Source organism: Paralichthys olivaceus, chromosome 5, assembly GCF_024713975.1.
Source record: "Paralichthys olivaceus isolate ysfri-2021 chromosome 5, ASM2471397v2, whole genome shotgun sequence".
NCBI classification, from domain to species: Eukaryota; Metazoa; Chordata; class Actinopteri; order Pleuronectiformes; family Paralichthyidae; genus Paralichthys; species Paralichthys olivaceus.
Genome location: NC_091097.1, coordinates 12240592 through 12265268, shown reverse-complemented (window position 1 = coordinate 12265268; position 24677 = coordinate 12240592). Strand labels below are relative to the sequence as shown.

Sequence of the window (24677 nt, the reverse complement as noted above, 5' to 3'; positions counted from 1 at the left end):
GGTACACGTGCTGAGGTCAGGTGTACCATTTCCATCTATTGCTTCAGTTAGTCTTTCTTTACATTATAGCGTCTTCACAGGATCACATGTGAAAGGATGGAAAACAGTCCTACTGACATGTGAGAGTGTGGGTGGAAACCCAAAGACGTTTTTATCAGCTGCATCAACCAGCTCCAGTGTCTCATCTTGATTACAGTGTGATTGCAGGAATAAGTATCTAAGTGGATCTGTTAGAGGATTTAAGTGGGTTGAAGAGTGCCCTACAATTTAATTTTGCTAAATAAAACACAGAAAGAAAAATAATCAAGGTTATCGTTTATCTGGGTAAGGGTTCTTTTTCTTGTGGTCAACAAATCCGATGAAAAGACCAAAACAAACCATGCAATTAGACACATCCCTCAACACCTTCTGAATTGCCCGTGGAACTCTAGGTTAAGTCCATTAGTTTATACCAACTCTTTAAAATTGATCATAAATTGTATTTAATCTTAAATTTCCTTGAGTGAATTCCTAAAAGTTAGGCACTATAGTTTGCCAGTGATTGAAACAGGAGGTTACCATGCATTTGAGAGGGACTATTCACAGTCTATCATTTGTAAATCACCCACACAAACTACTAAACTGCTTATCCCGATGCAATCATGACATGAATGCTATAAAACAGTCAAACTGAACAATAAAGCCTTTATTTTTTTTGTTTTTCCATAGTTCAAGTTTGTCATTCCCACCCAATAAAAAGGTGGCAAATAGAGTGAAGGAGTAAGAGGTAGAGCAAGTGTTCCATTCTCATTGTGATCAGCGTAAAAACTCACTTTTACACACCAAGGGAACGGCCATCCAAAGGCCAACTAACAAAAGAAGCAACCAAAAAATGTAATTGAAAAAAAAAAAACCCAGCAGCTTCTTTGTGGTGTTGCTAACTTTCCCTTATTATTCACAATCATAAATACTCCTAACTCACTGACTTTTGATAAAGGTCGCACTACAGTGTAAACCAGAGAGGCAATGAGTTCTAGCTATGCACAGAGGCACAGCAATTATCATTACTATCATCACCACCGTCATCATCACAGTCTCTGAACACTTGGAGTGGGGTGCGGGCTTCTAGATGAGTCCAAGGGGCTCTGCATAGCATGGTCTGACAGGGGAGATAATGGCTGCCCCCTATTGAACTGAAAAGAGGCTCTCGGTCCAGCACTCGAGGAGAGCGTGACCTGCTGGGGGCAGGAAGGGGAGCACAGAAACCTGTGGAGCCAAACAGCGACGTCAGTCCAAAGCAGGCGTACGACAGTCAGCTGGCACTGTGAGTACAAGTGTTCGTGTACACGCCTCAAGCTGGATTAAAACTAACTACTACCAACCATTCTACCATTCATCTACACTGCCAGGATTGGGACAGTGCCATGTTACATTTAAAAAAAGGAGATAGTATTTACATCTTCAACGCATAAATTATTTCCCTACCATACTGTATGTGTAAGGCATATTAAGGTCTCTTGAAAAAAAAAAAAAAAAAAAAAAAGGAAAACGTTACGTGCCTCATATGTATAGACTATGCAGATTCCAGAAATGAGAAAGGTAGGCAAAAGGATTAATAATTGTAAATGCTGCCGAAATAAAATAACAATGAAGGCCAGAACGAGTCCAAAAAAAAGAGGGAAAAAACATAAAAAGTCATTCATGAGAATGTGTTTGCAAAATGGCACGCAGACATAGGCTAAAGCTGTGAGCTTGATTAGGCAACCCCCAGATATTTCCAGGCAGTAATAATGGAGCCTGCTCTTTAAACCCAAGAAAGAAGAGTACTGAGGGGTCACTCCAAGGAGGGTTACACCCGGGATCACTGATGATATGGGATGCATTACATTCCTGCCTCGCACCGCCTAGCCATCTAGGAATGATTTGCAACTCCTCTTGCCCAGAATGTGACCTTTGACATTTCTTACGTTTTTTTCGCCGCCATGGAGCCTCCGACGACCCGACCCATGGCAGCTGCAGTCCTGTACACTGACCAATTGCCTCAGGACAGAACTGGGTCAAAATGTTCACCTGACGCCAACAAATAAGGCCTTAGAGTCTGGTAAAATTCACACTTGTCAATGATATACAGTATCAAAACTCTGTAATGAGAAAACATACAAACGCATATGCAAATATAGCTTTCAATATGCAACAACGTACACATTAGCTGTTGGTTTTGCAGATGAAATTCAACTTTTTCATACATTATTTGTCAAGATAATGGCTGGCTCTGTTCATTTTGAAAAGAGAAAAAGGAAAAAAAAAAGAACAAGACAAAAAAAACAAATCAGGTTCGGTTCATATTTGTCATGTTGGATAACTGCGCACACGGGAGGCGTGGAGGAGTGAATTGAACCTCTCCAGTTGACCGTATACGTTCATGTTAACGCCACCCTCCCCCTCCAGTGCTTCTGGGCTGCTGTCAGTCTTTGGGTCGCCCCCATCCCCACCCGCCTGCTGTGTGTAGGTGCATGTGAGTCGGTCATTCCAGTGAGGTTTAAAATAAGTATAGGCCATTGGTTCATTTGTTGAGAGGTCCCGCCTACCCTGATGGGGTGGAGCCTGGGGAGGGGGGGCCATCAGTCGTCCAGGATGACCTTGACAAAACTGGCCACATCTGTCTCTTTGGAGTCATGAAGGGTGAGAAATGGATGTTGCTGCATCAAAAGGAGGAAAGAACAGAGTTTGAAACGTGCTCTTGAAAAACAACGTTTTAAATGACAGCTGTGCTGTTATTAACTTGTGAAAGATCATCTGAGTGTTGGTGGGTTAAGTGGGTAAGACTGGCCTCTTGTGGGCAAAAGCAAGAACCTGGGCACACTGAACATTACAGCGGGGATATTAATGGGGAAAAGCACCATAATTCATAATTATACTTCTTGTTTTGGAGTAAGAGAAATGAAAACAAACCATTAATTCTGTATAAGCAGGTCTCTCATTTGGCTTCTTTCTTAAGCTGTAAAAACAAGAGATTATTTCAAAAGAGAGAAAAACAGCATTTAAATAAATCATAGCTTAATATTTAAAAATGGTTTTATAAATAGATAAATACATGGACATCATCTAAATATAAACTACAGCTCTACTGTGCCTACCTACCTAAAAACAGAGCAAACACTGACACCTGCTGGTCATCACTGCTACTTTTGTATTTTCTTTTTAAAAAGCAAGATGAACATGCAACAAATCCATATCATCGACCATTGTCATCAAGCGTGAGGCTTACTTACCACTGGGAGATGAAATCTACAAAGTCTGGGGAGAAACGGTCAGCAGGCAGCTGTGGAGACGGCTCGTCTACCACCTGTTTGAGCTGCTGGAACGGGGTGCCCCATGAGTCGTAGGGGAATTTCAAAATGGCCAGTTCAATCTAAGAGACAGGAGGAGGCTGCTTGAACAGCAATCATACATGTAGGATGTGGAATTTCATGACTGCATATTATAATTTGGTTGAATAATGTATTTACTATCATGAAAAAATGTTTACTGCACTTCAATTTATTTTAGACATTTCAGAGAATAATTTATTCTTTCCAGTTTCATCAACAGTACTAAAAACATCAATAAATAACACATAATAATAATCCTCTTTGTGTTTTCAAATTTGTCCATATGCCTGTAAGCCGTGTTTAGTGTTAACTGAGGCAAGCAGGAATTTCTAATGGTGAGGAACAAACAACATAGGTATCAAAATTGTAAAGGGTCACCATCACTCAGCATTGGTGCCAAGTTGTGATTAGTAATCTGAGATATATATATAACTAACTGACTGACTGACTAACCAAGAGAGTTACAACAATCCATCACTACTCACCATAGTGATACCAAGACTCCATACGTCTGATTTGACGCTGTAGCCTTTTTGGTTGAGGTCAGGATTGATCCGCTCGGGCTGAAATGGAAATTATGAGTGATAGATAAATACCAACACCATCGATAATAGTTATAAATAAGTATAATATTAAAATACTAAACTTCTAAAAAATAACATTAGATAACAGCAATTGTATTCTCTATCTTGAATTAAATCCACTCAAGAATTAAAAAGCCATGTAAAGATAAGAACATCTGTGATTTGGTTAGAAGTAGTTTGTCAGTTCCAATGTTTTTTGGCAGGATTTAAAATCATGCACTGGTTTTGTGATGCTGCATTCCAGACAAGATGTCAGTAGAACCCTCATAATCATTATTCTGGGATCCAGATTTCAAAATGCTTACAGTAACTGGCGTGTGGATTTTTGGTTGTACTCCAGCTGACGAGTGTTTCAAAATCAAACTTGGCCAGGCCTCTACCAGCATTCCAATCCTATCATACATTTCTAAAAAATCCTTTCCTCAAATCTCAGCTTGCCTGTACCAGGAATCTTCTCCCCAATTTTCCCCAATACTCACCGCCATGTAGGGCTTGCAGCCTGCATCCAGTGTTTTGGCCACGGAGTCCACCAGGTGGCCACTGATGCCAAAGTCGCACATTTTAACTTGGCCCTGAGTGTTGATCAGGACATTGGAGGGTTTCACATCTGGGAAGAGACAATGTTGGGAGGATCGTGAGAGAGAGAAGAAAGGAAACCAACTATGAGAAGCATCAACGGAGACCTGAACACAGTAACCACTGATGATTCGATCTGCTCACCTCTGTGTATCACTGACAGGTTATTGTGCAGATGCTCTAATGCCTTGACAATCTGTGGAGTAGTAAAAAAAACATTTCAGAATTCTGCTGAAGAGATGATCACATGAACTGATGCCACAGATGATATCGCAGTGAAACCAATGATTGTTTACATGCACATTGATTATCTGTTGTCATTCTGTTGTGGATTTCCTGGAGGTGAACTCATTTCTGTTTGACAAGAAAACTGCAGTGAAAAAGTGTTTGTCTATTTCAAAATGTATGGAAACGCAAAGAATATTATCAATGATGATAAAAATTTACCATTACCATTTACCAAGAAATAGTTAAATAATGAATTGTTTTCTTTCTGAGAATTAAGTAAAAATCAACACATTTTCATTAATTAATCCGTATACGAGCATTAATGTGTTTGTGGTTTTGGTGAGAATTACGTGATGTGACCATTTCTTTGCAAATCATAGTTTTTTCACAAGCCCAGGACTTCATCCAGACTATATTGGAGGTTGCCTGGTAACCTCACTGTGACAACAAGACTCCAGAAACTCACTGCACCTGAGTGTTGTTCGCCAATAAATGACTAACTACAGAACATTAACTCCCATACATCTTGTACTTCTCAGAAATAACAAGACTTCAAAAAAAGGTACTTTACTTTATAACTCATGTTAACACACTGGATATCTTAGTGACACTCATGGAGTAAAATATGGGACAGTACATACTGCTACTGCGATCTTTCCCAAGATGTCCTCGGGGATGGTTTTGCCTTTCTCAATAACATTCTTATAGAACTTGTCCAGGGACGTGTCCATTAGTTCCATACAGATCCACACATCCCCCTGAATAAAGAAAAGAGTTCCCAAAAAGGAAGAAACGTGATGAAGACAGGGAGTCACAGCAGTCAGAGATGATATATTCAAAAATCGTCCTCACCTCTCTGAAGAGGGCGCCATAGAAGGTCACAGTGAAGAAGCAGTCCACTGTCCTCATAGAAATGTCCAGGTCCATCAGAAGTCTCTTCTGCTCCAGACTGTTGACTGTGGCACGAATTCTCTGGTAACACAAACATCATAGATGGGCTGTAAGTGTCATCACAGGTACATGTAGCTTAAATCAAATGGTCCAGTGTTTAACCCTATAACCCTGCACTCCTCTCTCAATATGACATATCACAGCTCTAAAAGATCTGTGCTGAAGATTTACAAGGTGAGCTCATATCCTGAATAAATCTGTGAAACTTCTATTTTTAAAAAGCATGGTGCATGTACACAGATGCCAAATCAGGTAACCTGAGTGGCAGCCTAGCACCCTACCTTGACAGCCATGATAACACCACTGGGCACATGTTTCATCTTGTCCACCACACCATACGCTCCCCTTCCCAGCTCTGCAATCTGCTCCAAGTCATCCGCCTTCACCACGAAGTTCTGCACAGGAGGGGGCGGACATTACATTGATGAATGGATTCAGCTCGGCAAAAAATAGAGTCGTGCATCTCAGAGGAAAACAGAGCCAGCTTTACCTGATCTCCAATTGTGACGCAAGCTTTAGAGTCAAGATCTCGAGGGGCCCTGCAGAGAGAGGGCAAAAATGTAACTACCTGTGTCAAAAGCAACAGTGTGTGGTCAGTTTTGATAGCACACTATTATTCACTCCCTACTGGAATATTCAAATTCTGAGAGAAACTGTGTTTTTTAGCGAAATGTATACAATTACTGGCACAGTGTCATTCTGTGAATCCATGCATCTCAGCACCTGAAAGAGGAGCATTAAAAAAGCAGGGCGAGACAGTGCAGCATCCATAAAAAGAAATTCATGCAATAACATCTTTGCATACTTAAAAACATAATGCAAACATCATCTAATTGTGACCTGGTTTAAATTTGTGGTCATCTGCATTAAGACAAATGTAAAGTAGGACCATATAGAACAGATACACTTTTATATAAAATATGATATTTTTGTTTATGTACATCTTTTTATTCTTCCTTACTGGCCGACATACACCAACACCATTGTATCTGCGATTACCTAATATAAGCTTATAAATTGACCCAGCCAGTGTATCAGTGAGACCCTAATTTTGCAACCCTCTTAGGATGGAAGGGCTGCTATTGTTAAAAAGAAAAGAGGCTTACGCTGGTGCTGCTGGTTGGGGCTGCGCAAAGACTTCTTTGGCCAGCTTCAGCCCAGGGTTCTTCTTCTTCCCTTAAAGACAAGAACACAGCACACCATAACCATCTCAGACCCAATTGATAAAGCTACAACAACAAGCGAGTATAAGTTGCAGTATTTTGTCGGGCCGAGGCAAATTAACTTCACATCTACATAGTCCATTTGCAACATTACTCTGAATTTGAAACAGAGGCTTCCCACAAAAGTTCGGAATCAGACCACTTAGTGCCGATTAAGTGTCCATATTGGCCTAATGATAGATTGCATTCTGTTCTCGTAGTAAGGAGTGTTTTCAAGGTTGCAGTCAAGTTGGAGTTTCCACTGACACAAACCAAACCAAATGATCTGTTATCTAACTGGAGATTAGGTGTACTCAAAGCTGAGGCCCAGCAACACAGAACGTGGACTGAGTGACTAATCGACATTGGTATGATGACTCAAATGCTTCGGTGGGGGCTTTTTCCTGTCATATTTTTTTTTACTTGCTGCTGGAAAATCATTTATCAATACACTTTCCTGTTTTGTCTGAGTTTAGGAGCAGTCACATTTTCTGCATTTCTTCTGTATGGTGATGTAAACTGTGCAGCTCCAGGAGATTTCTGTGTTAAGTCAGTGACAGCAGTCCATTCATAAACACAGTTTACCAGCAGCCTTAGGACTTCCCACAAAGGGCTGAGAGCCTCTGCCAGAATGACACAGCTACCGGGCTTACGAGCAATAACAGGGAAAAAACAGATGAACCCTCCTCGACATGGACATTTGTGTTCAGCATGTTTGCTCATGTTGCAAGGTCAACAGGAAAAACCTCAAATACTTTTCTTGATCTTTATCTGCGTGTGCGAGGACTTTGTCAGATTTTCACTGGGATTAAATGATGAAAAACAATATGGTACCAATCTTCTGTTCTTGCTGCTAACGAGGGGCAGAGTAAGAAGTGTAATGATTCTACCCCAGTTCAGAGAAACTGACTAAATGCACAGCCAGGGTATCTTCACTTTGGAACAAATGCAACAACACTTTATAAAACTGGCAAAAGTTTAAAAAAATTAACTGTCACTATTTTTGTGGGCTTGTATTTATGAATGAGTGACTCACACCACTCCAGTCTGGAGGAAGTACGTCTGGGCAAACCCCTCCTCAGCTGCATTAAGCTGGAAGGGAAGTGAAGTTTTTCTGTGGCCAACCACTGAAAACATCAGACGGATCCATTTTGTATTGCAGCCCTAAAATAAGCCTATGGTGGCTGTACAAACTGTGATAGTTCTACGTGGTAAGGAGAGATTGAAGTGTGATTTACTCACACATGCTGAACCAAAAATAGATTTTGCATTTCCTCTGCGTGGGATAAAGTGTTCGAGCATTGAGCACTAAAAGCCATCGCAGGACAGTGTTTTGTTCGTGCAGCAAGACAAATGAAGGGCACAAATACTGTGGTGCAGTTGAAAAGCATCCAACGTAAATTGTGTTACTCAAGTTTACATATTTAACAATCCTTTTCTGCTGCAGAAAAAAAACTGCAGACTGTAAATTATGTTTAACTAATGTTTAATTTTAACCATGTTTAATTAATACTGTAAGTGTTTGCCCCTCTCAGGAAGCAATCCTGTTTGGGGAGCCAGTGTGCAGTGACCCTGTAGCCAGGGCTGTGGGGTGGGATATGACTCATGGCCAGTCAGACTGGACACATCCGCTGAAAACACAACAACTGTCAGGACCCTTTGGGAAATATGATGTCACTTCACTTGGCCTGCTTGGAGCTCACTCTCCCTGTTCGGGCCAGCCGAGGCCAACTCTAGAACTCTCTCCTGAGCCATTTGCCTGGTCCTCAAATTCAGCCTAGTAACACACAATAGTGCCATGACCTCAGCCACAGCTGCAAACATACTTGAGGAAAAGTATGTTTGTTGACAGGTAACATTTCCTCAAAAAGGGTCATAGTCTGAGATCCAAGTAAGGCTCAAGCTGCATTCAGCACTTTAATGAAATATCTTCAACCTGCCAGACCTTTTTTTCCTCACATTGCGAGCATTTTTCATTCTGATGATGGCATCTTCCTTAGATTAATATTTTTTGATGCAGTGTTAGCAGTGAACTGGTGCACTTTAACAGGAAATGCAGTCATTTTTAGGAAAACAAAGATGTTCAGTGGAAAGTACCCATGGCGCAGTAGTGCATGTACGTAATGGGAACAAGAATTTCTGGATTGTGCATCAGATCAAAGTGTCAATAGCTGTGTGGCAAGTCACCATCAGGAGCTCAGAGTGTGGGTCCTTATACAGACAGTGATGACTCATGCACAGATAATCTTCCACGCTACCCTATCAGTGGTGTGAGGGAGAACCCAATCTCCAAACATGCCTCAGCAATACAATGAGCAGTGCTGAAGCTAACTTAGGCACACTCCACCCTTTAACAGGGAAGACACGTCCCCCACGGCAAATAAAAAGGCCCTTCCAAGGAGACACCTCGGGCCTGCCTCGGTGCACGCAACCGTAAAATCAGCACAGTCAGAACCTGTGCAGCAGCTATGGAGCGTCTGCTTGCAGCCAGCAAGCTGTCAACAAAAAGGAGAGAGGCTGCACAAGGTATTGGTGCTGCAAGTCAAAACATGCCACGGTAGGCCAAAGGCTGTGAGTGCCTGAGCTGCAACACAGCCAATCTACACAGGGCCCTGAAGAAGCTGTGTGTACTCCCGACCATGGTAACGCTAGTATGATTGTGTAACAGCAGCAGCGGTGAACTTGAAATGTAAATTGACATCATCGCCATCACGCTGCGTGTGTGTGTGTGTGTGTCTATCTATAGTTATGAGGGCCAATTTTGGTTCAATACCATCATTGTGAGGACATTTTGGCCTGTCCTCAAAACATCAACGGACTGTTTGAGGGTTAAGACTTGGTTTTAGGTTAGGCATTTAGTTGTGATGGTTCAGGTTAGGGGCTATTATGGCAATGAGTGTCGTCACAACTACAGAGAGGAGCGTGCGTGTGTGTGTGTGTGTGTGCGTGTGTGTGTGTGTGAGTGACGCAGAGGAAGGACCTTGATTTTTCCAAGGTGTGTGTTTTATTCAGTAATTACACAGCAAACACTCGTTGACTGACAGGCGGAAGCCAAGTGTGTGAGATAGTGCCCTGGTTCCTTGACATGAAAAGAAACATCTCACCATAAGGAAAAGGGAAAGTTTGCTTTTAAGAATTTGTGCAGAAGCGTGTATGTGTACGTATGAATTCACATTCGTACACTGAAGCTGATATATTTGGTCAAACCTGGACAGGACGCGCCGCAAGTCATGAGGCCGAAAAACACAAACACCTGTGGTCCTAGTTTGCTTCACTTCCACCCGGGGGGACAAACTCCTGTGTGCGCGGTCACTTCCAGCTCTGGGACGAGTTGGTGGATAATCACAGCCCCGGCAACACTCCTTCATTAGCCCGACAACTAAGTTAGCTAGCCACCGTTGAAAACGACGCGGTGCGAGTGTAGCCTTTAGCTTAAACAAATAGTAACTGTTAAAAAGACATGCTATCGCTAGCTAACACCTTTGAGACACCGGGGATGTATAGGGACAGAGCAGCAGGGACACACGCTAGCTAGCTTCTTCTTCTTCTTCTTCTTCTCCCCACCTCTCACACATGCAGCCTTCCACCTGGCGAGGTTACATTTTTCAAACATAGCGAGCAGAACTACTTCCATGTTTTTAAAATACAGTTTGAAAAGAAGTGCGGGGTGAAAATAAAACCAATGAGAAAACACTCACCTCCTTTAGAGAGAGACATTTCCCCTTTGCTGTGATGAGGGGGAAGGGAAGCACAAAGACTTTTGCCTTTTTTTTACTCCCTCCCTGCATCTACCCTTCCACCCGCTCAGGATCGCTGGCTTGTCGTGCACAAAAAAAAAAAAACTAGCAGCGATTAAAAACGCGATGTTTCTTCTTCGTGCACGCGCAGCGCTTCGATCTGCGGCTCGCGCGTCCAAAGATCGATCAGCGGATCAATGCACGAGTTTAAATCGAGTCTCCGCGGCTCGGACACTTCGAGTTAAGTTTGCTAACAAGACCTGGACTTTTTTTAGGGTGGCCAAAGTCTGACAGCTGAAGGGTCCAGCGACGTGATGGCGTACTTCCTGCCGCGCGCCGAGCATCATGGGAGCTGGAGTTTGGATCGTGTGAGCGCCTTTTTTCTCAAAACCACAAACTGCTCAGAACAAAGCAAGATTATATACTTACTTAGTACTTACTATATATAATATAATAGCTATAATAGTTATTCATATATATATATATATATATATATATATGTATATATATATATATGAAAATATGAACAATACATTATTATTATATTATCATTATTATTATTACTGTATTTTAACTCAGGTTTAAATCTCCATTCCATCCGTCTGTGCAATCCATCCACTGTACATATTCTCGCACTGCACATACTTCCTTATTTTTATATTATTATTATTATAGTATTATTATCCTTACACTCAAGTATTGTATGTTACTTATTATTAAATAGCTTATCTTATCTCCTATCTTATATTATTGCTGTTGTTGTTATTATATTAAATACAACTACTAGCGCTGGCACTAGTAGTTGTATTTAGTATTTATACACGGTTTATGGTTTCAATGTGTAACTCAGTAAACCACTCATTAAAATTCAGAAGATCCAGATTTTTATTTGGATCGATGATTAAATGAGACATCAAGGGAATTGTTGTAAAACGCCTTATCTCGCAATGCTAAAGAAAATGAAAAAAAATCCTTTATCCGCTTTCTCAGTTGGATCCACGTAAAAATGTTATTGGTTCTGTACCCTGACCCAGGACGCATTGTTTTACCAAGTTTTGTGGTTTTCAGTCGGTAGCTTTTGCATAATCCCCCATACAAACATGCAGGGATGAAAACATAACCTCCTTGGCAGAGATAATCAAAAATAATAAAGTGAAACATTTTTTAGATATTTTAGACAGATATTTATTTTTATTTTATTGGCTTCAGGATAAAAATGCATACTTGTAGTTGCTTTAAAAGTAAGGATAAAATGCTTGTGTAACTGTAAATAAGAAGAAAGAAACAACAATACCATTAGTTCGACCATCTTGCAAGTGAAATACTGTATACAGAGGAATACTGATAATAGGATTTCACTTGAATTTACACATTTTGGTACATATAAGTCACAGGATATAACTAAAAATCTATTTTTCAATGCAGAATTATGAGGTACCTAAAATTAACAGCAATATTCAAGCAAATCTTCTACAGTACTTTTTTGTCATCACACAGATTAAATACATTCAAGGAACAAACAGTCGGACTGTAATAAAATACTTGAACAGATACAGTACAGTGAGTTGTTTTTTTACTTAGTATGCATGAAAAAATGAAAAAACCACCACCACTGATTATAATCAAAGCTGAGCTGTTAAATTGTGAATCCTTTATTGTAACAGACAACTCCCTGCTAAATAGTTGGAAGACAACTAAATGTACAACCTAAATAACAATGGAGATGTCACAGACCTGACACATAAGCATGCTAGCCTGTGATATGACTGTACTTTACTTGAGAATATGTGCATGTGATTGTGTGGGTGGAGGTTGGATGATGAGGCCACGCCAATTTCCTGCCTTTATTTCCTGGCGACAAGGAGAGTATGGTAGAGAGGTTTTATTATAACGTGCAGATAGAGGGAGCTGTCAATTAGGTATTCGGAAGCACGACGCTGCAGGTCAGCATCCACCAGGAAATCCCCGGCCTCCTCTGTGCTTTGGTGGAAGTTGTAGACGTGACGAACTACCACTTTTCCTTGCTGTTTTGCCATTACAATCACCGTCTTCTGGAAACTCACTCCAGCAAAGTCTGGACTGGAAGTTGCTGGGGTTACAATAATGCGAGGCCGGCCTCCGTCTGTGCGGGTGGGCTGCATGGCGCCCAGCTCAGTGTAGGTTGACCTGGCACTGAGCGGGAGCCAACGAGGGGAGAAGAGGGCGTTCCATGTCACCCTCTTACTGGAGTCATGGCCGCTGGGCCCGAGCTGAGTCTGGAAGCTGAAACTGCGGTCATCACGAGTGGGGTTATTAATGACCCAAGGGGAGCCCCAGGAGGAGGACAGGTAGTTGCGGGGAGTGAAAATGCTGCAGTTGACATCAAAGTACTTTGCCAGCTGGATAGGTGAGGCGGCGTGAAATTGGAATGCCAGGTAGAGGAGATCGCGGATAGACTCGTAATATTTGAGCATGAGGGCTGATTGCCTCTGAAGACGGAAGAGATGCTGGGGTGGGATCATGCCGTATCGAACAGCCTTGAGGGCAACCTCCACTGTCGTACTGACTGGCTGGTTCTGGCTAATCCAGGCCTCCAGGGCTTCGTAAAGCTCCAGCTCACTCTGCAGAATGAGGTCAGAGCGCTGGAGCAAGGAGAGGAGCAGGTCTTCACTGATAGAGCCCCATTCTCCGCTCTGCAGCACGGAAGATAGGTTCCAGGACAGGTACTGCAGGCAGCTGTCCCGCAGGGCCATGTCCCCAATTTGTAGCGCGTAGTTGTACCAACCAATCACATGACCTGTGGGGGAGTCGCTAGAGAGATGCTGGGTCATATATTGGGTCAGACCCTGCTGCAAGCCCCACACATGATACTTGCTGGCCAGCTTATGCAGAGAGATGGCCTGATCTAGCCGCAATGAGATGTCACCGCAGTACAGATACCTGCAAAAGAGAAACAACCTGCAATAGTCATTTTAAAATGAAAAACTGATAATAAAAAAAGCTAACAATTTTTCTGTGAGGCTCACTGCATTGAGAAGCTATGTGCTCTGAGTCACTGAAAAAACCCACACTTTCCGATATTTGACTGAGCCTCAAACAGCAGGTGTAATTTTAGAATAATCCACAGGATGGAGCATCCCACTTCTTCAAATAGAAAGAAGAAAATGGTGGTTAAAGACCTATAACTCGGTACCTGTGGCAAATCCAAAGGCACCTGCAGACAAATAGTTTTGTTCAACCAAACCTCATTAGCCGTAAGCAAATTGTTCCACTGTGAGTCACCCTCACCTGATGAACTTGTCAAAGACAGCTGCACAGTCGGGCGTCTCCCTCAAAACCACAGCGCTGTTGTTGCGGCTGAGCAGCAGATCCTCAAACACGTCACTCTGCAGGGTGAGTAGCAGGCTGTGGGCCTGGATCACCTTCACCTCGTCCGTGTTGATGGTCTGCACGCGGAGGGTGACATCACTGCCGTTCCCCATGGCCAGCAGCGTCTCCATGCGCTGCACCAAACCCATGGAGTTGTTCAGCACCGTGGTGCCGCTGTCCAATGCTGCCTCCTGCTTCAGAGCAGCTGTGGACAGAGCAAGATGGTGGACAATAACAACACATGACTCTATAATCACTGTCAAGATGCAAAGGACATCTCTCTTGTTCTCTGGCAATTTGCCAGAGAATCAGCTATTTCATAAGATTATCTTTATTCACTTCTTCAATCAGACAGTATACACGGGAAAGGGAGCATAAAGCCAGGTGGCTGATTCAGAAAACCTCCGACAGCAGGTGCCCGGGAAAATGATCTTGAGTTTGCAGCACCATTGTAGATGGCTGCTGCTTCTATGGGCACTCTCCAGCTTAAGTACAAGTGGCACTTACTGGAGAATCTAAACATGAAAGACACAGCATGACATGCTGCTTTTTCCATTCCGCGCTGCCACAGCCATCAGCAGCTTTGCTGGTCTGTTACTGGAGGTTTAATGAGACACAGGGGTAGTGCACTCGGCTCCCCGGGATGCCTCACAGTCTTCATTTCTCCACCACAATCAAGTGCCCCAACTTCAAAGTCACCTTTTTCCAATTAGCCAGCCGGCACCCTGAGTCAGGTGAGCAGTACTGAGCTAGTGGTGGTGCATATGGATAAATTATTGTGGCAATCTGAGGCCAATTGAAAATCATAAAATTAATTATAATTGGAAAGGAACACAAAATTTTGCGAAACTGTCTTTTTCTGATTCTTAAAAAAAACAAAACAAGGTAGATTTGATTTAATCAACACAAAAAAACTATGAAAACAATGAATAAAGAATGATTCTGTGTGTCTTCCACTCAAGCTGTGAAGAAATGAAAACATTAAATGCAACATTTAATACACAGTTTCCCAAATATCTTGGATATGAGTCTGTGCTCAAAAGGAATTTCAAATGAAATCTAATCTGACAGCAAAGGAATGTGGCCTTCAAGCTTTGGTCGAAATCAGTCAAAGTCAGATCTTCTTAGGAGTAAGAAAAGCTTCCCCTCAGTGTTTGTAGTGCACCGTATCACTGAGCCGGCACTAAGCCAGGAAGCAAATGCACTCGCCTGTCTTTCCCTGCACCCAGCAGACAGATAGATGAGGACAGGATAAGTAGAATAGATGAATATCCATCCCCTACCCCGAGGCTGAGTGAGAGCCACGCATTCATGCTGTGCCCTACTACCCACTGACAGTATGGGGGAAGCTGGACTGAAATAGAACAATGCAGCTTCTACTTACAATGTAGGATATTAACAAAAAGATATAAATGAAAGTGGGTTGACTCTTGAAAAGCAAAAGATTCAAACCAGTCATGCTGTTTGTAATCTTACCTCCTGTAACTGTGATTGAGTGGAAGTTGATGAAGAAGAACAGGGTGCCCACATAGACCCAGGCAGGGATCTCTTGTTCACATGAGCGCACCATATCTTCTCAACTATTCCTCTTCCTTTCTCAGTGCCACTCTCTACTGACCTGTCCTCTTGCTGCTGTGCCTTGGCCGTGTGAGTGCAGAAAGGTGCGTTGCCCCTCTTGTGCCGCCTGGCTCCCTGTCCCGCACTCTTTATGTAGGACGCTGGCCTTTCCCTGGCGCATCTCGCAACCCCACAGACTCCATTGATTGGTGGAATCTGGCAGGGGCGTTGCTATAGCGACAGCTTTGATTTTGAATTTCTCCCCTTTTGGAGGATACATGGCATTGATCAGCATTTTTTTTAAATTCTATTTTGCGTTAGTTTAAAAGTCAGATGGGGGGGGCACTATCAACAATCAATATTAACACTGTTTCGATGAAATTCAAAATGCAACACTTCTCTGAACAGCAACATTTTGTTTATGATATCTATGCCAAGTACAATCAGTGACATTTAATTAATCTATTAATTAGAGCTTAATCAGAGGAGGCTGCCACTGAGACTATCTGCCAAAAGTAATTGAAGTGCTGATATGTATGACCTATACTGCATTCAATCAAGTTTCATGATCCAGTTTTTCATCTGACAGTAATTATTTCTCATCATCTAATTTCTCTGCATCTTAATCAAAGTAATGGGAGGATAATTTCATTGATGCTGGGTCTACTCAATTTAGGACGAGCTCTGTTTATCAAATTCAACTTCCAATTAGGATTCTATATTTTCATGTTGTTTACTGAGATTTAAACAAATGTATTTTTAGTTTGTGAATTTTTTTTTATTTAGCATGCAAAACTATTTTCAGATGCCATGAAAGAGCAGTTGTGTGACTACAAACCTCACACATTGCAAAAGGTTGTGCAATATAAACAATTTCCTGCTGGATATGCATGGAGCTGATGTTGCTGTTGGCAGCGAACATGCTAACCTCAGAGCTATGATAATCAATATGAAATGCTGTAATGACTCAAAGTGAGCCCAAGGGCCACGTGACATGAGAGAGTCATGCATCCTAGAATAACATGCACTAATACAACTGCAGTGAAATGGCAGTCAGAAAGAGGGGTCAGTCAATACTGAGATCCCTGTTAAACCTCTAAGATATGGATCTGATATTAAAAAAAAAAGAATATTCAATGCATCCGACCGAGCCATTAGTCAAGTTGCAATAGTTATACTAACACACTGCATTGTGATGAAGGTGTTCACAGTAAAAGAGCTCCAATTCTATACGATGCTCACTGTGGGACGGACATAAAGACACATCATTTCAGAGGGAATCGGGTTGTGGTGAAGCCCTGAGGGTGCTGCAGTGGAAATGTAGGCGAGGAGACGTCCTGCGAGACCCAAACCTGAGCCACTGCTATGAATAACCTGACAGGTTCGCAGAGGAGAGCGGTGCTGAGCTGCCCTAATGAAGCATGCTGCAACAAACTGGACTAGACGATATGGACAAGGCTTCGTGGAACTCCTGTCTTCTGAAAGTGACTACAGATGCATGAATATAAAATACATGAATGTAATATTAGTGCAATCAATATGTATGAATGCAAACAGGCAGTGTACCTGGATACTAAAATAGGATTCTGGCAACAGTTGTTTAACTACAGAATTAGACCCAGAGCCCATTTAATTATGTGTGCATTTGAAAATGAGTGTGTCCTTCATTAAGGTCACATTGCTTTCTCCTTTGAGTTCAGCTCCTATTAAGAATGTGCTAACAGGACCACAGTGCAGAGGAATGGATTGATGAGATGCTGGATTTGTGAGAGGACCCCCTCGGGACAAGATCTATCAGGGGATCGATGCACCACAGGGGGCTCCATCACACAGAATAAACAATGCGTTTAGTGCAGGCTGCATGCCAGAGTTTGCTTCAACAAGGTGCCCTGGATGACCTTACTGTTGTGCTGGACCCAGCGGGAATGAACCAGATAATCAGGTTTCCAAAACACGACAAATGTGCTGAAAGCATGTACATGTGTAAAAGGATTATGTGCAAGAATGGATGAAATAAAAAAAAACAAACAGAAAAGTGATAAATTGTAGTATTCCAAGAAACACAATGGAATACATAGAGAAATTATTATGTCAAAAATGTAATCCAGCAATTGTATTGGGTGATCGTTCTGTATTCTCTAGCAAAGTTTTTCTCTACTTATGATCTACAATTTTAGAACTTAATGGACTAAGTAAGTGTTTAATGAGTTTTGTGATTCTTGGCAAAAGAAAGAACATTGGTTCAGAGACAAAATTCTGCTCCTACTATGTATTTTACGATGGGAAATGTCACAATTCGTCATGTGTTCAATTTTACATTTTGACTTTCAATCGCAACAATGGAACCAGTATTTCAGCAAATTTCACATGTATAAAAACATTTGACCGCCAAGAGCGTAACTTTCTTCTAAAAGCTTAAAATCAATGGTGTCGGTCAATGCTCTCATTTATCAAATGGTTGTTGAGTGGCGTGGCTGAACGACAGATCAATCGCAAGATCTATTTTGTTGTGTAATGTAATTTGATTGTGATTCTCTGAAAAACAAAGGAGTCATCCAATGACAAACAAAATCCAGCAGGTGGCGCTACAAACTGGATGATGACTGCTCAGAGGTACTTCTACAGAGGAGGAAAAAAACAGGAATATATGTCATGTAAAAAGGTATAAATGTTATTATTAACACTTTAGACATTAGAGTTTGATCATTCTTAAATATGAAGGGCACTTTGCTCCAGGAAACAACAATGGTCCAAACTCAGAAAAAGACTAATCAACAAACTGATCAAATCAGTGAAAGCCATTAATCAGCACTCATCAGTGAGTGTGGAATCAAAGTCTCTGCGTGTGAACGAGGGGTCACAGCTCAGAACATGTGGCACAGCCTGTGTGTGCGAGTGGAAATGTCACAGGAGAGGTGAGTGGTGCCTTTGTCAGGATGTAAACCGCCTGAAACAAATAAGTAGGCTGGCTGCTAATCTCGCAGAATATGCAAAGCTGCAAACACCGGAGGGGCTGGAGAAAGAGACACGGTTGGAGCTGAAACGCTGCAGGAACGAATGCATCTGTAGAATAACTCTCATAATTATAATAATAATAATAATAAAACGACCTGCTCAGCGCTACTACTTTACAACATGGTTCAATAACACTGGAGACGGAAGGAGTGGGCGGATGGAGCACTGTGCATGAGTGAAAGTGGGAAAAGAAAAGTCGTGGATCAATGAAGTGGGTTGTTTAACTTCTCTGATTCTTCCAAACACGCACGAAAAAGCATCCGATTCGGAAACAAGGCAAGTGTGATCACAGAGGTGGGATATCCTCACCGGAGCTCACCCACCTGTTGGACCTGCTATCATCCGTCCAGGTAAGAAATTCCAAACGAGGAATCACCATAGATTTGAATTATTGTTGTGATACTCATGTAAATATATTCGATTTTTTCTTTTTATTCAATGGTGTGTTTTTGTTTTAGGAGCTAAGGGAACTGTTGTAACTAGTCAATAAGTAATAAATAAATCAGATAGATTGTCAATGGTTTGTTTAATTTAAGAAGTAGAGGCATTTTCTTATAACTTAAAAATGATCATTTAAGGATTTACTCAAAACTTTATATTCTTTATTTAACAGTCAATCAATAACACACTATTTATATAGCACTTTTCATACAAACAAAATGTAAATGCTTAAGATATCACAATCCCCCACCCCTAAGTATTTAGAAATAATAATAATAAAGAAGACCATCTAAGGAATTGCTGTCTCACCAATTTGCAATGAGAAAATATCAGAGACAGATTTAATAAAGATTGAAATTAAAAATAGCAAAATAAAAAGAAATAATGGAAATGGATAGAAAAATACATAACAAGAGGATAAAATATGACAATCCAAAGAATAGATGTATTAGTATGTAGAACAAGCTAGTGTAAGAGGTATAGAGAAACAATCTAAAGATATTGTAAAAATTAAATTTAAAGTGATCTAACAATAAGTTAAACAGGTTAAATATAAATTAATTGACAAATACATAAATGAGAACTCATTGAAAGTCTGACAAGAAGGTTAGGTTAGGTTTTTTAAATGACTGACAATGGGAAATTAATGGGATGAAAATGTAATTCGTAATCTTGAACTATTTGGTCACTGACTACCAATCTGCTGGAGTATGGACAATGGGAGGACAATACTCACTATGTCTTAAAGTAAAATGTTAAAACAGTGCCTCTAAAACTTTAATGGTTCAGCATAGATAAACTGTCAGATCTGATAATGTTGCCTGTAATTGTTGGATTCTTCAGTAACTCGGATGAATTTAAAGTTGGCATTATAAGCCACCAACTACAGTTTACATCGTGAAACTCCCCCAGGCCCAGTATGGATCACTCTGTCCCTTCGCTATGTTATGGCAAAGTCATAACCTGCTTCAGCCATCTTACCTTCTCAAATGCATGCAAAGTCTGGAGTATCTTATTTTAATAATGAGGGATGCAAATAATACAATTTGCATTGATCATTTTTAAATAATAAATGTGTTTTGTCGCAGGTTTTTCAAATAGATAAAGGAAATATAAATCTGCAGTGAAGCCATGGACCCAACCAGTGCTCCAAAGGGATGTGGCTCCAGCATCAGCTCCATATATTACAACCTGTGTGACCTGACTAAAGTGTGGGGGGTCGTGGTGGAGGCCGTTGCTGCTGCTGGCGTGGTGACCTCCTTTGTCCTGTTCATCATCCTCATGGCCAGCCTACCGTTTGTGACGGACAAGAAGAGAAAGGGTACAGTGGCCCTGCAGGCTGGCATTCTAATCTTTACTCTGGGACTCTTTGGACTCACGTTCGCTTTCATCGTGGGCCGGTACTCCACCAGCTGTGCTGCACGCAGGTTCCTGTTCGGAGTACTGTTCTCAGGTTGTCTAGCCTGCCTGGTGATGCATGGGCTGTGGCTTGCCCTGCTGGAGCGGAGAGGCCGGGGTCCCAGGGGCTGGATGCTGTGCCTGGGAGCCCTGGGTCTGTGGTTGGTTGAAGTGATCATCAACACTGAGTGGCTCGTCATCACTTTGGTCTGGAGGCCACAGGGCAGCGTCACTGTCCCTGACCTGTCCTGCAGCATTGCTAACCAAGACTTTGTGATGGCACTCATCTATGTTATGGTACTGCTGCTAGCTGTGGTGCTGATGGCTATACCCTCACTGACACACAAGCACAAGCAGTGGCGCAGAGATGGAGCCTTCATCCTGGTCACAGGGCTCCTAACTGTGGCTATCTGGGTAGCTTGGATTGTCATGTACATCCATGGGAACAGAGTGGCCGGGAATCCCACTTGGGACGATCCCACTCTGGCTGTAGCTGTGGTGTCAAACGCCTGGGTGTTCCTCTTCCTCTACACTATCCCAGAAGTCTGCTTACTGACCCAGGAAGACCCAGACAAGGAAGAGCCCCATGATGGGGAACATATCTTTCCCACCAGGAGCCTGGTTTGTGACAACATCCTTAAGGAGATGGAGACGCCTCATCAGAACGTGTACCTGGAGAACAAAGCTTTCACAATGGACGAGCCTCCAACAGGTACAACATGGGAGTAATAATGTACTATTACTCAACGTATATATGACATATTTAAAAAAAAAGAGGTAAGCTTAACTACATTTAAAATACAGGCCTCAAAGTACAACCTCAATGCCTCAAAGTTCACCTGAGATGACTGCACAAATTTACACTTGATTTCAAATTAAGGTTAACTTCATGAACACAGTTATGAAAAAGCCTTCAAACACCACAGCTTTCTCAGTTTTGACCTGAGTTGTGTGTAACACGGCTCCGCATAGTGAAGAATTGCCTGAGCATGTAAGAGTAGGAGGAGCCATGTTACCAGTAATGGCGGGTGCAGTCACCGACCTCAAATTTTTTGCAACCTTGCACTAAAAAGTAGAAAGTGCTTCTGACTTGGCAGAAGGATTATTCGTGGAAATAGTTGTTCACAGTGTAATAGACACAGCACGAATTTAACGGAAGATTAAATTCTGCAATTCACCTCAGCCCAACCTGCGTGTCTTCCATCGATACTTACCAGGGGTGTGGTCAGTTTTGTTGTGCACTGAATAGATGGGTGGTGAAACCTCAGAAGCAAAATTCAAAGTATTCCAGCAGGAAAGGAAAAGCAGGAATTAGGCTAAATGACATAATGCAGTGCAGCAATGACGCTAATGGGAGGTTCTTTAAATCTCACAGCACTGGCAGTAACTAGGTACATCTGCTGCTCCCTCTTGTGCCAGAGGATCAGCTTGTGAAATACTTGGCAAACGGCTCTTTCTGACAAAGAGCACAGAGGAGAACGTTGCTGATTGTTCGTTTGTAGAAACAAAGATTATGTCAACAAAAGTAAATAATGAAATACATAAGAATAACAACTTGAACCATGTCAAATTGCTCATATCCCCTCACACAAACAGCTTGGAAGATGCTGCCAATAACTCAATGAGAATGGCTGATTTTATTTTGCCAAAATAGAGGATTATCTTGAATTCAGATTTTGAAATGTTGTTAAATAGAGGGGCATAACATATCTAATCTACAGTATTGTACATTTGTTGGGTGGAAATGATCAGCCACATGGCAATAATCAAAGAGGAAATTAAGAATAATACTAAACTGAAAAGCAAATCTAAAAGTCGAAGTAAGTCCACAAATATTAAAAGATTAAGTTGCAAGTTTGGACAGTTTTCTTCCTGTTCCAGATCTTCTTACTGAAGGTTGTGTCCTCGTCCCATATCACGAAGCGATATCATAGCAGTCATTAAATTACATGTTTTAAAAACGTAATTTATTTATTTGAAAGTAGCATTTGATTGGAACATCACTGACACGAATGCATTGAGAACAAAGTTGACACAAGTACGGTTATCTGCTATGATTTAACTAAATAAGCCTGATGATGACAAGAAATATTTGGTTGACTGGTTGGTCTAAAAACCATAAGGTAAATGCAGAGTCTGACAAACATAGTCAGATATGTAAAATAAGAATGCTGTAGTGCAGTCTTCTTTTAAAGAATCACATATCTAGCTTGTGCATGGTTGTCTTATATATGCTGCAAATACTGATTCACATAACTGGTCAGGTTCTCTTTATCTTCCAAGTGTCATTTCTGTTTTACAATTTATGACGATGAAGTCCAACCTGAGACAAAAAGAAGTATCACAGTGAACTGAACAAAGATCATTGTCCTCTTCCACCTTCTCTTTACCAGTGCCCACAAAGCCAGTGTCTCCGTATGGGGTTTACAATGGTCAGTTGCGAAGCTGTGTGTACCAGCCCACTGAAATAGCCCTGATAGCCAAGGGTCTGACAAAGGTGAGTGAGTTCACGATACTTTACACCACAAAAAAAAATCCTCCCAGCATCACACCTGAACTAATCCTTCCTCTCTCTGGGTGTTTCTATAGAGGGACCAAGACGCTATGATGTCTCGAGCCACATCCCCCTCTTTGAATTCAGGAGGCGGCAGCAGCTCCCCACCTCTTTCAGCAAATTCCTTACCATCCTAGGGAGTGTCACACAGGAAGACTGTAGAGAGCACATTGCACATTCAGTTGTTGAAGCGATGAAATTAATGCCTACCAGAGGTTTTTTTTAAGCGTAAGAGTTCCTAATAGAAAATGTAATGCTTCGTCCCTTTCTCTTCCTCAGGAAGATGCTTGAATTTCACAATATGAGCCTCTCTCACACGCTTCCTCCTCATTTTATAATTTATTTCCTCTGTTTGTGCACTGATAGATTAGGCAGAGTTTGATAAATAAAAGATTACAATTACTGAAGAGGGGCGGCTCGTTTAGGCCAATATGTATTCGTAGCCAATCTGAAGATTTGAATTGATTTTGGAATGTACTGTATGCGTCTCTCTACGAGCTACAGACATAAATCTTAGGTGACAACTGATCAGCTGTTTTAGTCAGAGTCGTTCACAGCAGGAACATTTCTGGAAGATTCATACGAGGGGTGATCCCTGGGTAGCGGAGGCAGGACATGGTGTATTAATTCCCCTGCGGATAGCATAAAGACACCGACCTTTATCATCAAAAGCTCTTTAAATAATGTTGCCTTTCCAAGTTGACATTTTTGTTGGTGTTTTCTGAGTGCATTGCACAAAGTCTTTCTCATCCTGAGATATTTGTATTCTTTTTGTTTAACTTTTGTGTCTGTCACATGTTCATCATCGACATGTCCATTCCCTCATCGTGAGTCTTCCAGTAATTATTCTGCAATATTCTCACATTGGCTCACTCGAAACTTTTCCGGACTTAAGAGTGTGAAAGCAGCTTATTTTAGTCATGGAAAAACAAAAGACAAGGATCAAGTCCAAGGAAAATAAAACAAGTGGCTATAGCCTTAGTTGTGTGCAGTGTAAAGCCAATGTCTTTGTCTTTTCTATTTGCAATTACATTATAACCAATATGATGTTTTGTGCCGGCACAATCTGTTGATTCAAACTTGTCTCTTGTTTGGCTGACTTGTCAAATAATGTCATTCAGACTTCCTTTGAAAGCCGTATGATTTTGTAGCGTCTTGGATTTATAACAAAACAAAACAAAACAAAATGTATGTAAAAGGTGTAAATTGTAACTTATTAAACCTGTAAAGCTTCCTAAAGGCTGCTGGATCATTGGCTTTAACCAGGCAACAACAGGAGGAGGCAGCCAGAGAGGTATCACAGTGACTGAAAGAGGAAGTGTGACATTATTTACATATTTTAGCTTGATGAGCTTGACGGCAATCACTTTGTGGAGAAGGGTTTTTCATTACTGAACAAGGCGAAAACATGGCACGGGAAAGTAAAACACAAATCCATGTAATTCTCCTCACAAGTTTGAATTTAGGACTGCGATATTTTTAGCCGAGTCGATGCATTAATGATTTGAGTTTGGAGCATAATAATGAGATTTGATGGAGCATGTGACAGCTGTCTGACAGCAGCAGCAATAAAATGCTGCCAGGAGCTTTCACAACATGCATGTTAGTTACATAAGAATCAGAGTGGACATTAAATAATTATGAATAATGGCACAATTCACACACACTCATCCATATACAGACTAAATGTGGTTTATTTACTGAGACTGTTTTAAAAGGCAACTGTGGATGGAAAA

At 41.5% G+C, this 24677-nt stretch overlaps 3 protein-coding genes across 4 annotated transcripts; 1 reads left to right on the top strand and 2 right to left on the bottom strand.

Moving 5' to 3' along the window:
* Window positions 1–667: 667 nt before the first annotated feature.
* LOC109634317 (mitogen-activated protein kinase kinase 6) lies at window positions 668–10940 on the bottom strand. 2 transcript variants are annotated; one of them, XM_069525077.1, is made up of 12 exons: window positions 10590–10940; window positions 6796–6865; window positions 6180–6228; window positions 5971–6084; window positions 5591–5710; window positions 5380–5496; window positions 4655–4706; window positions 4414–4541; window positions 3836–3913; window positions 3252–3391; window positions 2932–2977; window positions 668–2678 (listed from the first exon to the last, which is right to left on the bottom strand). In XM_069525077.1, exons 1-12 carry the CDS (start codon window positions 10606–10608, stop codon window positions 2601–2603), a joined length of 1011 nt encoding a protein of 336 aa, XP_069381178.1. In that variant the 5' UTR covers window positions 10609–10940; the 3' UTR covers window positions 668–2600. The 2 variants fall into 2 exon arrangements, with proteins under 2 accessions (XP_069381178.1, XP_069381177.1); XM_069525076.1 differs by lacking the exon at window positions 10590–10940 and adding an exon at window positions 10099–10152.
* Window positions 10941–12333: 1393 nt separating this feature from the next.
* Window positions 12334–15672, bottom strand: btbd17b (BTB (POZ) domain containing 17b). The gene is made up of 3 exons (XM_020094456.2): window positions 15453–15672; window positions 13896–14181; window positions 12334–13547 (listed from the first exon to the last, which is right to left on the bottom strand). Exons 1-3 carry the CDS (start codon window positions 15544–15546, stop codon window positions 12473–12475), a joined length of 1455 nt encoding a protein of 484 aa, XP_019950015.1. The 5' UTR covers window positions 15547–15672; the 3' UTR covers window positions 12334–12472.
* Window positions 15673–18546: 2874 nt separating this feature from the next.
* LOC109634173 (G-protein coupled receptor family C group 5 member C-like) lies at window positions 18547–23742 on the top strand. Its single transcript, XM_020094473.2, has 4 exons — window positions 18547–18898; window positions 20078–21099; window positions 22781–22884; window positions 22977–23742. The coding sequence occupies exons 2-4, from the start codon at window positions 20121–20123 to the stop codon at window positions 23076–23078; spliced, it is 1185 nt and encodes a 394-aa protein (XP_019950032.1). The 5' UTR covers window positions 18547–18898; window positions 20078–20120; the 3' UTR covers window positions 23079–23742.
* The last annotated feature ends 935 nt before the right edge of the window (window positions 23743–24677 follow it).

Coding starts and splice junctions, on each gene's coding strand:
- LOC109634173 (XM_020094473.2), top strand. CDS start 20,121: ATGGACCCAACCAGTGCTCCAAAGGGATGTGGCTCCAGCATCAGCTCC. Junction 21,100..22,780: donor AATGGACGAGCCTCCAACAG/GTACAACATGGG, acceptor TCTCTTTACCAG/TGCCCACAAAGCCAGTGTCT. Junction 22,885..22,976: donor TAGCCAAGGGTCTGACAAAG/GTGAGTGAGTTC, acceptor GTGTTTCTATAG/AGGGACCAAGACGCTATGAT.
- LOC109634317 (XM_069525076.1), bottom strand. CDS start 10,123: ATGACTTGCGGCGCGTCCTGTCCAG. Junction 6,866..10,098: donor TTGCGGCGCGTCCTGTCCAG/GTTTGACCAAAT, acceptor CTTGTCTTTAAG/GGAAGAAGAAGAACCCTGGG. Junction 3,914..4,413: donor GCTGCAAGCCCTACATGGCG/GTGAGTATTGGG, acceptor TTTCCATTTCAG/CCCGAGCGGATCAATCCTGA.
- btbd17b (XM_020094456.2), bottom strand. CDS start 15,546: ATGGTGCGCTCATGTGAACAAGAGATCCCTGCCTGGGTCTATGTGGGC. Junction 14,182..15,452: donor CTCAATCACAGTTACAGGAG/GTAAGATTACAA, acceptor CTCTGTCCACAG/CTGCTCTGAAGCAGGAGGCA. Junction 13,548..13,895: donor GTCTTTGACAAGTTCATCAG/GTGAGGGTGACT, acceptor TCTCTTTTGCAG/GTATCTGTACTGCGGTGACA.